Here is a 13,100-nt window from a genome sequence, read left to right as displayed (position 1 = left end):
TTTTTTACCACTGTTATTGACGCTATATGTTTTAAAACGCTGAGTCTCGATCGTTTACTATTGTATGAAGGCGCCATGTATATCTTCGGACGTATGCGACACCAGACGCCAGTATATCGCCCGTCTTCCCGAAACTGCCACTGGTGTGTTAGTTTCGACCACAGCACTTGAAATGCTCAAAGAGTAGCCACGTAAACTGAACATTATGGATTCTCTCAAGTTCTTCGCATGACTTCCACAAAAGAGCTGTCTTGGTGCAGCAGAGAGGATGCGACCTGCGACCTAGGCCCAGGTACTAGGTAAAGCCTGCTTATCCTTCCGTGTAACAAAAATGCAACACCTGATGTGAGATGATGGCTCGCCCCGAGCCCGGCCTTATACATTCACATTTACCCATAGCGTTGCGGCTCATCAAAGTGTCCGTGTACTAGTGGTGAATGTCATCGATATCATCGCATGGAGGAAAATCGCGTGATGGAATGGATGTCCCAGATGGAGCGGACAAGCAATAACAAACTGCATTGGTCCTTTATTACATAGAATCTGGTTCGCATCCACATTACGATTTGACCGCCCGCATCGCCAATTCTTGTGAATCCTCAGGCTAGCTGGCCCTTCTTGTACGGGAACTGCTGCTTGAAGGCCTCGGCAATCTCACTCCTCGTAGCCACCCACACGCCCTCCTTCTTGCTGATGTAGTCCACAAAGTCCTGCAGCGCCTTGAAACGGCCAGGCCGCCCGATGATGCGACAGTGGAGGCCAATAGTCATCATCTTGGGCATACCGTCCGACCCCTCCTCGTAGAGGACATCAAAGGCGTTCTTGATGTGATCGTAGAAGCCCTGGGGGTCTCGGAAGCCCGTGGTGGGGACGAGGAACTTGAAGTCGTTGCAGTCGTACGAGTAGGGCACCATCAGGCAGCCCTTGGGGCTCGACGATTCCTGTTCGGCCGGCAGGTCGATCCAGTAGGGGACGTCGTCTGCGTAGGTATCCGAGGCCCACACGAGCTCCTCGCCCATCTCCTCGTAGACCTGGGGGACCAGCGTCCGCGAGCGCGGGCTCGGGCGCCCGTAGTACCACCCCCGCGGCGCGTAGCCAGACAAGGATTTCAGGGACGTGATGGCCTTGCGGATATACTCCTTTTCCTCCTCGGCAGAGAGGTCCTGGTAGGGAATCCACCGGTAAGCACTGGACAGTCGGAGTTAGACATAGGGCACCCCGGATTCAATCATCGCTGGTCATGCTTACTGCGACGCAATGTCGTGTCCCTCCTCGACGCATCTCCGCGCCACCTCCGGCTGCTTCTCTACGGCCTGCGCGACTGCGTAGAGGGTGAACTTCATCCTGTACTTGCTGAAAAGCCGGAACAGACGCCACCACCCCGCCCGGCTGCCGTACTCGTACTCCGACTCGGCGCTGTAGTCACGCACGTTGATGGCCGGGGCCGTCACGGGGTTCTCCTTCAGGATGCTCTCTGCCTGCCCGTCCCCGGAGAGCACGCTGCGCTCGGCGCCTTCCTCGTAGTTGATGACGAAGGACACGGCGATCCTCGCGTTGTTGGGCCACTTGAGCTGGAGGCCCGCCTCGCCGTAGCCTTTGAAGTCGCGGCTGAACTCATACTGGGGGTCGGCGTGGTATGCCTCGGCCATTGATTCTTCTCGAAGTGTAAAGGGAGTAAAATATGATAATATACTTCCGTGATGAACTTGGTTCCTGTGTTTTCGCCCAAGTTCCCGAGGTCCCACAAGCTGGGGAGCACAAGAAGCTTAACAGTGTCGGGGGCTTTGCGATATATAATTGCCAAAGCCCCTTGTCCTCGCGGCCTGCATGTATGATCTACCGGTGACCACCAATAAGTCCCATTGCCAGCCACCCCGTCCCCCGATGATAGCCATCCGACGACAATCTCGGTAGGGCTCGGCGCGGATGCACGAGTCTTGGAGCTTCCCGACGTGCAGATTCCACCTTATCACAAGCGGGGACCCGCCCGGGGGGCCAATGGTGAGGACATTTTAGACGATAACCATTTTCCGGCGCCCCCGGGCCACGAATAATTGCGCGTCGGGGCTCCAGGCCGAGCCCATGTGCTTACTACATGACCGCAGAATACGACGTCACTCCGTGCATCTCCTGCAGGCGGGTCAAGCGAGGCCCACTGCTGTCTAGATCACTGATATGAGAGTGTGATCAGTCAGATTGTGATGCTCGGTGCAGCGTCATCGCAGCACCCTGCGAGGCGGGTGAGGTCAAGATGCTTCCGGTCCGAGCGGTAAACATTTTGCGGCCCACCGGGGCGTTCGGAATGGACCTACCGAGACCGACACCGGGGCAGACCCCGCTATCCCCACCCGTTTGCGCCGTGCAATGCATGTCATGGTCGAGGACATGGCTAAATACACCTTCCCCTGAAACCTGGGCCGGTCAGATTAGGAAATACGCCGAGGGATTTCTTAACCTCGGCCTCCAGTGATTGGGGGTTATCAGGGTGCTCGGAATATCTATACCGTCTAACATCTGGCGATATCATCTGCCGGAAGCAGTCCTGGCGCCGATCTCATTCGTCTTCATCTCAACACGCCTCTTCCCGCCGGGACTCCAAGATGGCAAGCAACGAATTGTATAGGCTGACCGCCTGTCAAGTCGCAGCGGGCACACGCTCCGGCTCATTCACCGTCGAGGAATATGCAAAATCGCTGCTGGCCCATATCAAGGAGAGGGACGACGCCGTCAAGGCCTGGGCATACCTGAGCCCAGAACAGGTCCTCGAACAGGCGAGACAGCTGGACAAGGTCCCGCCGGAGAAGCGAGGCCCCCTCCACGGCGTGTCCGTCGCAGTCAAGGATGTCATCTACACCAAGGACATGCCGACGCAGCACAACTCCCCCCTCTACAAGGACAGCAACACCGGCGTGGACGCCGGGTCCATAATGATCATCCGCAACGCCGGCGCCCTCATCCTGGGCAAGACCGCGACGACCGAGTTCGCCGCCACCACCGAGGGCCCCGCGACCTGCAACCCCCACGACACGAGCCGGACGCCCGGCGGCTCCAGCTCCGGCTCCGGCGCCGCCGTGGCCGACTTCCAGGCGGCCATCGCGCTCGGGACGCAGACCGGCGGCAGCATCATCCGCCCCGGGTCGTTCAACGGCATCTACGCGCTCAAGCCGACGTGGAACGCCATCACGCGCGAGGGGCAGAAGATCTTCTCGGTCATCCTCGACACGTTCGGGCTGTACGCCCGCTCCGTGGGGGACCTGGAGCTGCTGGCCGACGTGCTCCAGCTGAGGGACGACTCGCCGCCGTTCCCGGGGTCCGGCGGGCAGCTCGAGCTGAGGGGGGCCAGGCTCGCGTTCGTCAAGACGGTGGTGTGGGACGGGTTCGTGGAGCCGGGCACCGAGTCGGCGATGGCCAGGGCCGTGGAGCTCCTGAGGGCCCACGGCGCCGAGGTGGAGGAGATCGAGTTCCCGGAGGAGCTGAAGGCGCTGCCGAAGTGGCATATGGTCGTCTTTAGGACCGACGGCCGGACTGCGTTCCTCCCGGACTATCTTGTGGCCAAGGACCAGGTCCACGAGCAGCTGCACGAGCATGTCGAGAACGTACACAAGCACACCCACGCCGAGCAGCTGGAGGCGTTCGACCGCATGGCTGCGGCCAGGCCAATCGCAGATGCACTGCTGTCCAAGTACGATGCGGTCTTGACTCCGTCTGTGCCGGGAGAAGCTCCGGTCGGGCTCAAGAGCACGGGCTCCGCCATCTTTCAGTTGATATGGACGGTAAGTTGACCACAATCCATTCTTCAGGCACGATGCTGATCTGAGTCTGAAATCGCCACAGGCTCTTCATGTTCCAATTATCAACCTTCCTGGCTTTCAAGGAGAGAATGGTATGCCTGTGGGAATCTCAGTCGTGGCGCCGAGGTACCGCGACCGGAAGCTGCTGGCAGCGAGCAGATCGATTGGAAAGATTCTCGCGGAAGAGGGTGGTTGGAAGTCGGGGCTGTAGCAGACACGACTCTTTATGGCTTGTGAATTCCCCATTTTAAGACTTCAGTGTATTGTATACCCAAATGTGGACAAACTCGCCCGGTCTAGTCATATCCGGGTTTGGGGAAAGCCAGGATGCACGTGCGAAGTCATTGGACGCGATGATAGATAGTCCGGATCAACAATATTACAATGCACGGAGTGAGAACTGCACACTGTAGAAAGGCAGGGAGGCCAGAAGGAATCCAGAAACATTACCTAGTTGTCCGGTGGGACTGCTCTGAGTCCCGGTAGTGTACCTAGGTAGGTATATTACGTGACTTATTCGGGCGAGATCGATATCACGACTCGCTCCAGGGCTGAGTGCTGGTGACCGATGCGATGCGCCTTGTCTTTTGTGGCGGCACTCGTAGCCAGTGGGCTTAGTGCGGATATAGATTCATACGCGTACGAACAACATTGTGATCGACGTCACATTTACTCACGACGAATTGCCTACGCGCCGGACCGAGGCTCCACTTCAGCATCCGCGTGATCGCCGACCGCCCTAGGAACACCCCGAACGCGGGGACGCCAAGGTCTCCCGTCACTGGTCCGCGTAAATGACTTGACTCTCGACAGACTGCTGAGAAAACAAAGAACGCTCATTACGCGAAGATCCGTGCAGCGGCTTGCCCTTCGATTCGGGCGATCGTCCGACGAAAATCTCTTGGAACCCAGTTGCCAAGCTCACCACTCGGATATCCGACGAGGTTAACAATGGATCCCGCCTTGGAATTCGACCTTGTTCAAAGGCCCCAGGTGACATGAGGGGTTCGTGCCTCCATGGGCTCATATAATTATAAAGTGCCACTGGGAGGGACGCGGCTTCAATTTTCTCTGCGTGACGCCCGTTGAGCAAAGCCCTCCTGCGAGCAGTCGAGATGCAGATGTTGAGTACTCTTCTCACGGCCTCGTGCCTATTCACCGGGCTCCATGCAGCCAACTTCACAAACCCTCTGAAACGGCCGCTGGGGAGTGACCCTCACATCGTTTTCGTCGACGGCTTCTACTACCTGACGACAACCACATACGAGAACGTCCAGCTCACCAGGGCCACGACCCTCGAGGGCCTCAAGACGGGCGAGAACAAAATCATCTGGACTCCAGACGACCCATCGCGAAGCTGCGAGCTGTGGGCCCCAGAGTTGCACCAGGTGGATGGCGTGTAAGTCACCTTGTGGGACGCGTGGAGTTCGAATGGCACGCTGACAAGAGACAGATGGCACCTCTACTTCACAGCTGGGGCATGTGGGCCCTGCTGCGATACCCAGAAACCTCAGGTCCTCGAGGGTAAGCCCGTCATGTGCGAGGATTTGCAGACACGCTGAACTAACAACAAGACAAGGTGGCGCGTCGCCATGGGACGACTACACGTACCTCGCGACCCTCACAAACGAGTTCGGCATAGACGGCACAGTCCTCACCCTGAACGACCAGAACTACTTCGTCTGGTCGTGCATCACCAGCGACCTGCAGGGCCTCTGCATCGCAACGCTCGACACCCCGGGCAGCATCGGGCCCCGGCACGAGCTCTCGCTGCCCTTGGAGTCATGGGAGGTCGACGGCTTCGGCGTGAACGAGGCCCCGGCGCCGCTGTATCACGACGGCAAGACCTTCCTCGCCTTCTCGGCTAGCTACTGCGGCACCGCTAGCTACCAGCTAGGCCTCCTCACGTATGAGGGTGGCGACCCCCTCGAGAAGTCGTCCTGGACCAAGACGGGGCCTCTGTTCAGCTCGGCGAATGGCAACTACGGGACTGCACACAATGCGTAAGCCTTTCGATGCCCAACATCCCCGGCCCTTATTTTGGCTTCTAAGTTAGCGAAAGAGGGAGACAGAAGTGCTAATAACGATGTGCAGTTTCTTCAACAGCCCTGACGGCACGGAGACGTGGAACGTCTACCACGCAACCAGCATAAGCTCTGGCCACTGCGGCCGTGAAAGATACACCATGGCTCGCTCGGTGGCATGGGGTGCTGATGGCCAACCGATTCTCGGCCAGCCAGACGCGTTGGGAGCCCAGCTTGTTGGGCCTTCAGGAGAGCCTGCATGAGGGCGTAGGGCCTGTTCATGCCATCTGATATTTGAAGCGACTTTGTAAATAATGAAAGGTATTCACAAGGGAGACAAAATCCTAGCTCTTCCGCTACATCTCTCCGCGGATTTGAAGACGCTGAACCCTGCTGAGCGGTGCATAAAGTAGTACCTGGTGCGGTACGAGGCTCAGCCACGTGCCCACAGACGTACTGTATTATCTTTCCACTGTTATTGGCACTGTATTCCTTCCAACGCTGGATCTTGAGTGTTTACCACTATATGAAGGCGCCACGTACATTTTACATGTATGGGGATTAAAAACGAAACCACAAAGTAGTACCTGGCAGAGGAAAATCAAGCCCTTGACCACGGAAGTATGCTGAAGAGCCACATCCCCTTGAATTGGAATAATTCAGCAATGCCACCGACGCCTGTTTCTATTTAGTACTGGAGGCGGGTCATTTCTCAATTGCAAAGTGGGATGATTCGTATAGTTAAGGCTTGCTCGCGTGATAATGCGCTGCGGCCGTTGGGCGGCCTGAGGCCATCTTGTGGGGCCTGAGGCCACGCTCAATGTTATTTCCGGCTCTCGATGTATATAAGAAAGCAAGCTACTGCCGGTTTGTATTACCTGAACCAGCTCAGCCAAATTAACCTGTTCACTTCCATACACAGCTATCATTCCAGATTCCTTCACATTTATTCATTCCTAACAGCCTCAGACATCAACTACACCATACCGATTATCGCAATCATGCATCTGAGCAAAGCCGACCCTTTCGCATTAACTCCCGCCCAGGAGGCCCGCCGTAGACGAGAGAAACTCATGCTACAGGACACGATAACGAAAATTCTTGATGAAGAGAAGAAGAAGCCTGGACAGCAGGAAAACGCGGAGGCTGCGCAAAAGCTTGTCGATGCTTTTCAGCTTCCTGATTCGAGGAGGGCTGTCATCTATGCCATTGGTGGTAAAGCGGGTCTTGCAACAGTGACCCAGTTTGGCCAGATCCTTAAGAATAAAGACCCGAACGTTGAATTGTGGTATTTTGTAGGTGGACGGGTCTATCATGAAATAATTTCTAAATACTGGAAATATTTACTAACTTTGTGTCAAAATCAGTCAGTGGGTTACTCGTTGAGCTGGTGGAGAACAGGCTCGGACTGCTCAAGTGCTGCTGCGACCCCCTAAAGTCAACTGTGGCCCATGTCAGCTGAGCTCCCGTTGAATCGACAAGAGCCCAAAATGTATATTGAACACAGAACCCTAGGGTACTGCAGCACAAGGCGAAGGCCACGTGTCCAGGCCGAGTCTTCTTACACCATTGTTGGCATCGTGCGTTTTTTTTTATACGGCTTGATCTTGAGAGTTCACCACTGGATGGAAGCGCAGTGTGTGGCTTAGGACGTGTACGGAGTAGAAGGAAAACCAGTCAGTAATATTTGAATTTACATCAATGACTTGCATCACCCTCTTGAAGGGTTCCAATACCCATGCTGAAGATTGCTCAGCATAATGCCCCGAAGATTTGTATGGAAACCGCAGACCTGGGGGTCGGTTGATAACTTAGGGGTACGTGTTACATTTGTTTAATAAGAAGGCATGCTATCTATATAACAGGGACATTAATGTTAAGCTTTCATATATGTCCTCAGACGTATACGGAATAGGAGCGAAACCATCTAATGTTGAGTTACCATTTTGTATTATACAAGTCTATTAGGTATATTTTCAAAACCCTTGAACGCGCCAGAAAAAGAATTTCCGTTTCATTCCATCAATTGAGACCCATCAAATCTATTACTAATTTCCTTTGCTGGTTCAGTGCACAGGTCACCCCTTAATGCCCTCCACTCGAGACCGCATCGTCCACGTCCTCGGCGGCTATCTCCATTCCCTTGTCGTATCCAGAAAATGACACTCTCCACGTGTTCTCACTCCGTGGACGCAGCTGTATATTGATATCTGAGTCAGGGACGGGCATCGCATTCACCAGTGACGAATTGGCGGTTGTGGGTTTGATCCACTTGCCATCGGCAGGTTTGAGATCAAATCGGAGGACCAGCAGGGCCGAGAACATGAGGATCTCGGTGGACGCAAAATGCCGTCCGGGGCACAGCGTGGTCCCACCGCCAAAGCCACGGAATGCGACCGGGTTGACGCGTTTGCCCCCCGGGACGAACCTCTCATGGTTGAATGTGTCGACCGTGTCACCCCACACCTCTCGGTTGGTATGCTGTACTTTGGACGGCATCATGATGGTGCTTCCTTTCTTGAAAAGGTACTTGTCGCCCAGGCGGTAGTCCTCCATGGCAATACGGGTAGCCGTGCTGGTTGAGTGCAGACGCATCGTTTCCTTGAAGGTAGACAGCAAGATAGGACAAGACGATTTCACATGGGTCATGTCGATGGTACAGACACCATTGTCATCCTCCCGCACTCCTTTGGTAAGCTCATTGCGAATGGACTCGAGCACCACTGGGTCAGAGAAGATATGGTAAACCAGCCAGAATGCGCCAGGAAGAGTGTTGGTGATGATGGCTTGACTCCCTGCAACCTCGATCCTGGCCGTCTCCATCAGGGAGATACCGAAATCATTGTTGATTTTCGCGCGGGTCTTTACCAGTTCGGAGCCCTGGAGGTGCGAGCCAGTGCTGAAATATTTCTCCCACACTTCGACCATATATTCACGTGCTTTGAAGCTGTCCCTCGCGGAGAACTGAGGGAAGAGCTTTAGGATGAACATCATCATCTTGGGTTCGAAAGTGCTGTGATAATTAGCGAAGGATCAAAAGCAGAGCTCAACGATCACTTACTACCATGCCTTCTCCATCTCAGGGTCACGAAACGGATTTTTGGGCCCGTAAACGCCCTCTGTCGACGCCATGAGCAACTCGTGGCGAACCCACTGCCACAGTTGGATTTCGGTGGTCTTCTTCTGGGCCCATGCGTCCAGTGACTCGGCAATGACTTGAATCGCTCTCCTGTTCATGGCATCCAGTGCAGGTCCGGCACTAAGGGCCGTATGGACGTATTTAGGAAGAGAACGGATATTCGCACCCACAAAAACGGATGGTATACCTAAAGATATACCCCTAGTATACCAACCTTAATCTACACCACTAATTCGCTATATAAAACTAAAATTTATACTTATTTACTATATACTTTCTTATTAATTTTTAATTCCTTACCCTCTTATTATTACTTTTAATTTAGTGTTTTACTACTTTCTTTCTTTTTATTGTTTAGAGTATTTTAGTAAATACTTAAATATTATAATTTCCTTTTAAATCTCTTTTTTATTACTAATAAGGTTCTTTATAATTAAATTAACTTATAATAGCTAGTTAATAATTTTATAAGCTTTTATATAAAGTTTTTAACTATTAATTTTAATATTAATATTATTATTATTAATAAGGTTAGTAAGGCTATTTTTATATAGTATTACTTTAACTATTAGTAAGTTAGTAGTTATATAAACTTTATTATTAACTATTAGTTTTATTAAATAGTTTTTATTAGATTTTTATTATACAAGTTTATTTAGTTTAAGGATTAAAGGGTTTTATTATTTTACTTAAATATTAAGTTAATATATTATATAAAAGCTATAATTATCTTTATTTTATTATTTATCCTATTATTTAAACTAAAAGTTATTAAGGTTATTTTTATTTATAATTAACTTTTATAGTTTATAAGGATTTCTTTTATTTATAATAAATATAGCTATTTTATAAGGTTATTCTTTTATTATAGTAACTTTTATTAGTAAATTAATTATAAGGAGAGAATTTACTATTAAGAGATTATAATTTAATTAATAGGATTTATATATATTCTTTTTTAAAGGGTAGTTAACTTTTTTATAATTAGTAATTTAATTTATATAGGGTAAGTTAAATTAAGTATAAATAGGGTATATATAACTTATAAATAAATAGTTATTTTATAGAATTTATTCTTTAAATATATATATTATATAACTTTTATTATAATAAAAGTTTAAAGACTATTTATAAAACTTAAAGTAGAAACTTATTAAATTACTTTTATTTATTAAACTTTTAAAAATAGCTATTTTTAGTATATTTTTAAGATATAAAGTATAAAAACTATTTTTAATTATTTTATTAATAATTTTAATTAGATAGAGAATATTATTTATTTTATAACTTAAAAGATTTTTAATTTTTAATATATAGCTTTTATAAAGGAGGTTATATATAAATTAAAATTAAGGATTTAATAAGTCTTATAGGTAGTTTATTTAGTAATAATTTTTTTATTAATATATTAAATTTAAAGGTAATTAATAATTATTATTTAATTTAAAATTTCTTTTAAAGGTACTATTAAGTTATATTATAAATCTTTTAATTAATTAAATATTTTATAAACTTAAAAGTTAAATAAAGTTTAGTAAGTATAGAGGATATTTTTAAAATTAAAACTTTTATAGATATTATAACTTTATTTTTTAGATATATTAAATAAGGTTAAAGCTAGATTCTCTCTTTTATTAGCTTTTTTTTAAAATTATTTCCTTCTCTTTTCCTTTATTACTAATAGCTTTTTATTTCTTTTAATATATAAAATAATATTTATATTTATATAAAAGATATATAGTTAATAATATACTTTAAGGAATTTATATTTAAGAGTATTAATTAAAGTAATATTATAATTAGTTATAAAGATTATTAGATTATTAGTTTAATAATAATAAAAGGTTATAAACTTATTTTAAAACTATTAAAAGTTTACTTTTTTATTATTAATAATACTTTAAAATAAAAGTAAGTTCTTTCTTATATAAGTTATATAAATACCTTAAAAGTATAGTATTTTTTATTATTTATTATATAAATATAGTTTAATAAAAAGTATTATATAAAGTAATTCTTTTAAATTTATATAATTTACTTAATAATATACTAAAAATACTTATAATATTATTTTTATTATTAATTAAAGTAATATTAATACCCTTTTTTTTTTAAAAAAGTCTAGTAAGGTTTATATTAAAGTATAGATTTTAGTTTTCTTTTTTTATTAGTTTATTAATTAGTTTTTTAGTATATTTAGCCTTAACTTAATATTTAGCTATTACCTTTAAAGTACTTATTTAAGTTTTTTTAGCTTAATTATAGAGGGATTTTAGATTATATAAATAAGGAATTTATATTAAGGATCTATTAGTTTAACTTAACTATACTAAATATTTTTAACTTTTTAAGAATTATAATAAATATACTAACCCTTTTAAATAATAAGCTTTTACTTTTTTATTAAATTTATTATATAAATAAGTATATATTATTTATAATTAATTTTAATAGTTATAATATTATAAATTATAATAATTAAAAGTTATTAACTATTTTAATTATAGCTTAATTATATTTAATTTAAATTAAACTTTTAGATAGTTATAAGAAATTTAATAGATTTTATAATTATATTAAAATTAACCTTAAAGTTCTTAAAAGTATTATAATTACTTTAAAAAGTCTTAAAAAAGAAGAGTTAAAAAGAGTTAATTAGTAACTATTTATAATAGTAATATTAGTATTTTAATTAAAATAGTCTATTTATTATTATACCTTAAGGTTAGAATAATTTAATATTAGTATTATTATTAAAAAGGGTATAAAATAACTATTTAAATAAATAAAAAGTATCTTTAATATTAAATTAATTAATTATATTAAATTCTTTAAGGATTTTACCTAATAGTTAGTAGTAGGTAAGTAGTTAAGGTTATAGGTAGGAGGGTATTTAGTAGGTAGGTAGTTAAGGCTATAAAAAGTACTTTAGGTAGATAGGTGTTAGGGTAATGTTAAATAGAGCTCTCTAATTGGTTATAGCCCCTATAGGGCCCCTAGTGGGCTAGCTTGTATGGGTGTACCATCCGTTTTTACGGGTGTGAATATCCGTTCTCTTTGGGAAAGCTCATCAGATATCCGTGATCCTTATTCACGTCACGACCTATGATGTCGATGGTCTCCTTTTTGCAACCCAGGAGATTGGCGGCTATGTTCGCTTCTATGGCGGTGAAGGAGAGGGCTCGGAATTGAGCTTGGATTGCCGTGATAAGAGATGCCGAGTTGACGATATACATGCGCGACCCAGGCAGTCGCAGAGTATAGATGGGCAGATTATATTTGTCCCTAAGAACTGCCTACCGGGGGGAGGGGGGTAAATTGAGTGAATAGTACTATCATTTTAGAACAGTATTAACATTCTCTCAAAATATAAATACACTATTGATATAACTATATAATATTTAAATAATATAATGCTTTTCGGTTTAATATGATTTACTTATTGAAATACTCTTAATATACTATTAGAGGCTTGATATATAGATAAAAAGGGAGTTTAATTCCTACTAGAATTAAGTTTTTTTTTTTAATTTATCCCTAACCTAACTATTTATTAGCTATTATTTAACTTAATTATTACTATATATTAGGTCTATAAAGCTATAAAGTTAAGGAAATATGGAAATCTTATTTCCTTATTAACTTATAAAATTCAATACTAGTAGATTTAGAATTCCTAATATATACTAACATAATATTAAAATCTAATATATAATTAACCCCTTAACAGATTTTACCTATAACAGTATTTTATTAGCCTTTTACTAATATTTAGTTATAATATCTAGATTTTGTTTAAATATTAATTTTTGACATAATTATATGCCTATGTCAGGGACCCCCCCTCCCCCCGGTAGGTGACATTAGGATCACTTTCTTCCGGTTACCGTGATGTTAGCACGCAGACTAGGCCTTGCCATATTTACCTCATCTGACGGTGAAATTCGCCACCTTTCAATGTCATGTTGATGATAGGCGTAATGAATGGGATGGTATCGCTGATCGAAGTGGGCTCCTTTCCATCTTGCGTGAAGCGGAGCAGAGCGACCAGCAGCACATAGGTTGCAGCAGCAATGCCCGCGACGACTTGGATCAGAGAAGACATCCTTGTGTTCAGCCTCAGAGTATGTGAACGATACCGACAGC

General features: G+C 44.8%; 4 protein-coding genes across 4 annotated transcripts; 2 read left to right on the top strand and 2 right to left on the bottom strand.

The window, feature by feature from the left end:
• Window positions 1-402: 402 nt before the first annotated feature.
• On the bottom strand, window positions 403-1,800 carry KVR01_004579 (uncharacterized protein). The gene is made up of 2 exons (XM_044784401.1): window positions 1,249-1,800; window positions 403-1,188 (listed from the first exon to the last, which is right to left on the bottom strand). The coding sequence occupies exons 1-2, from the start codon at window positions 1,647-1,649 to the stop codon at window positions 600-602; spliced, it is 990 nt and encodes a 329-aa protein (XP_044646743.1). The 5' UTR covers window positions 1,650-1,800; the 3' UTR covers window positions 403-599.
• Window positions 1,801-2,240: 440 nt separating this feature from the next.
• On the top strand, window positions 2,241-4,185 carry KVR01_004222 (uncharacterized protein). The gene is made up of 2 exons (XM_044794318.1): window positions 2,241-3,773; window positions 3,835-4,185. Exons 1-2 carry the CDS (start codon window positions 2,601-2,603, stop codon window positions 4,000-4,002), a joined length of 1,341 nt encoding a protein of 446 aa, XP_044646386.1. The 5' UTR covers window positions 2,241-2,600; the 3' UTR covers window positions 4,003-4,185.
• Window positions 4,186-4,906: 721 nt separating this feature from the next.
• On the top strand, window positions 4,907-5,798 carry KVR01_004794 (uncharacterized protein; the record flags this gene model as incomplete). The annotated part of the gene is made up of 3 exons (XM_044794073.1): window positions 4,907-5,190; window positions 5,245-5,315; window positions 5,371-5,798. 3 exons carry the CDS (start codon window positions 4,907-4,909, stop codon window positions 5,796-5,798), a joined length of 783 nt encoding a protein of 260 aa, XP_044646958.1.
• A 2,102-nt stretch (window positions 5,799-7,900) lies between these two features.
• On the bottom strand, window positions 7,901-13,059 carry KVR01_004125 (uncharacterized protein; the record flags this gene model as incomplete). Its single annotated transcript, XM_044784649.1, has 4 exons — window positions 7,901-8,324; window positions 8,877-9,074; window positions 11,991-12,239; window positions 12,881-13,059. The coding sequence occupies 4 exons, from the start codon at window positions 13,057-13,059 to the stop codon at window positions 7,901-7,903; spliced, it is 1,050 nt and encodes a 349-aa protein (XP_044646289.1).
• Between the last annotated feature and the right edge of the window lie 41 nt (window positions 13,060-13,100).

This window comes from Diaporthe batatas (assembly GCF_019321695.1).
Source record: "Diaporthe batatas strain CRI 302-4 chromosome Unknown Contig00004, whole genome shotgun sequence".
Taxonomy (NCBI): Eukaryota; Fungi; Ascomycota; class Sordariomycetes; order Diaporthales; family Diaporthaceae; genus Diaporthe; species Diaporthe batatas.
The sequence above is the reverse complement of the archived record's forward strand: the minus strand, read 5'-3'. Positions and strand labels throughout refer to the sequence as shown.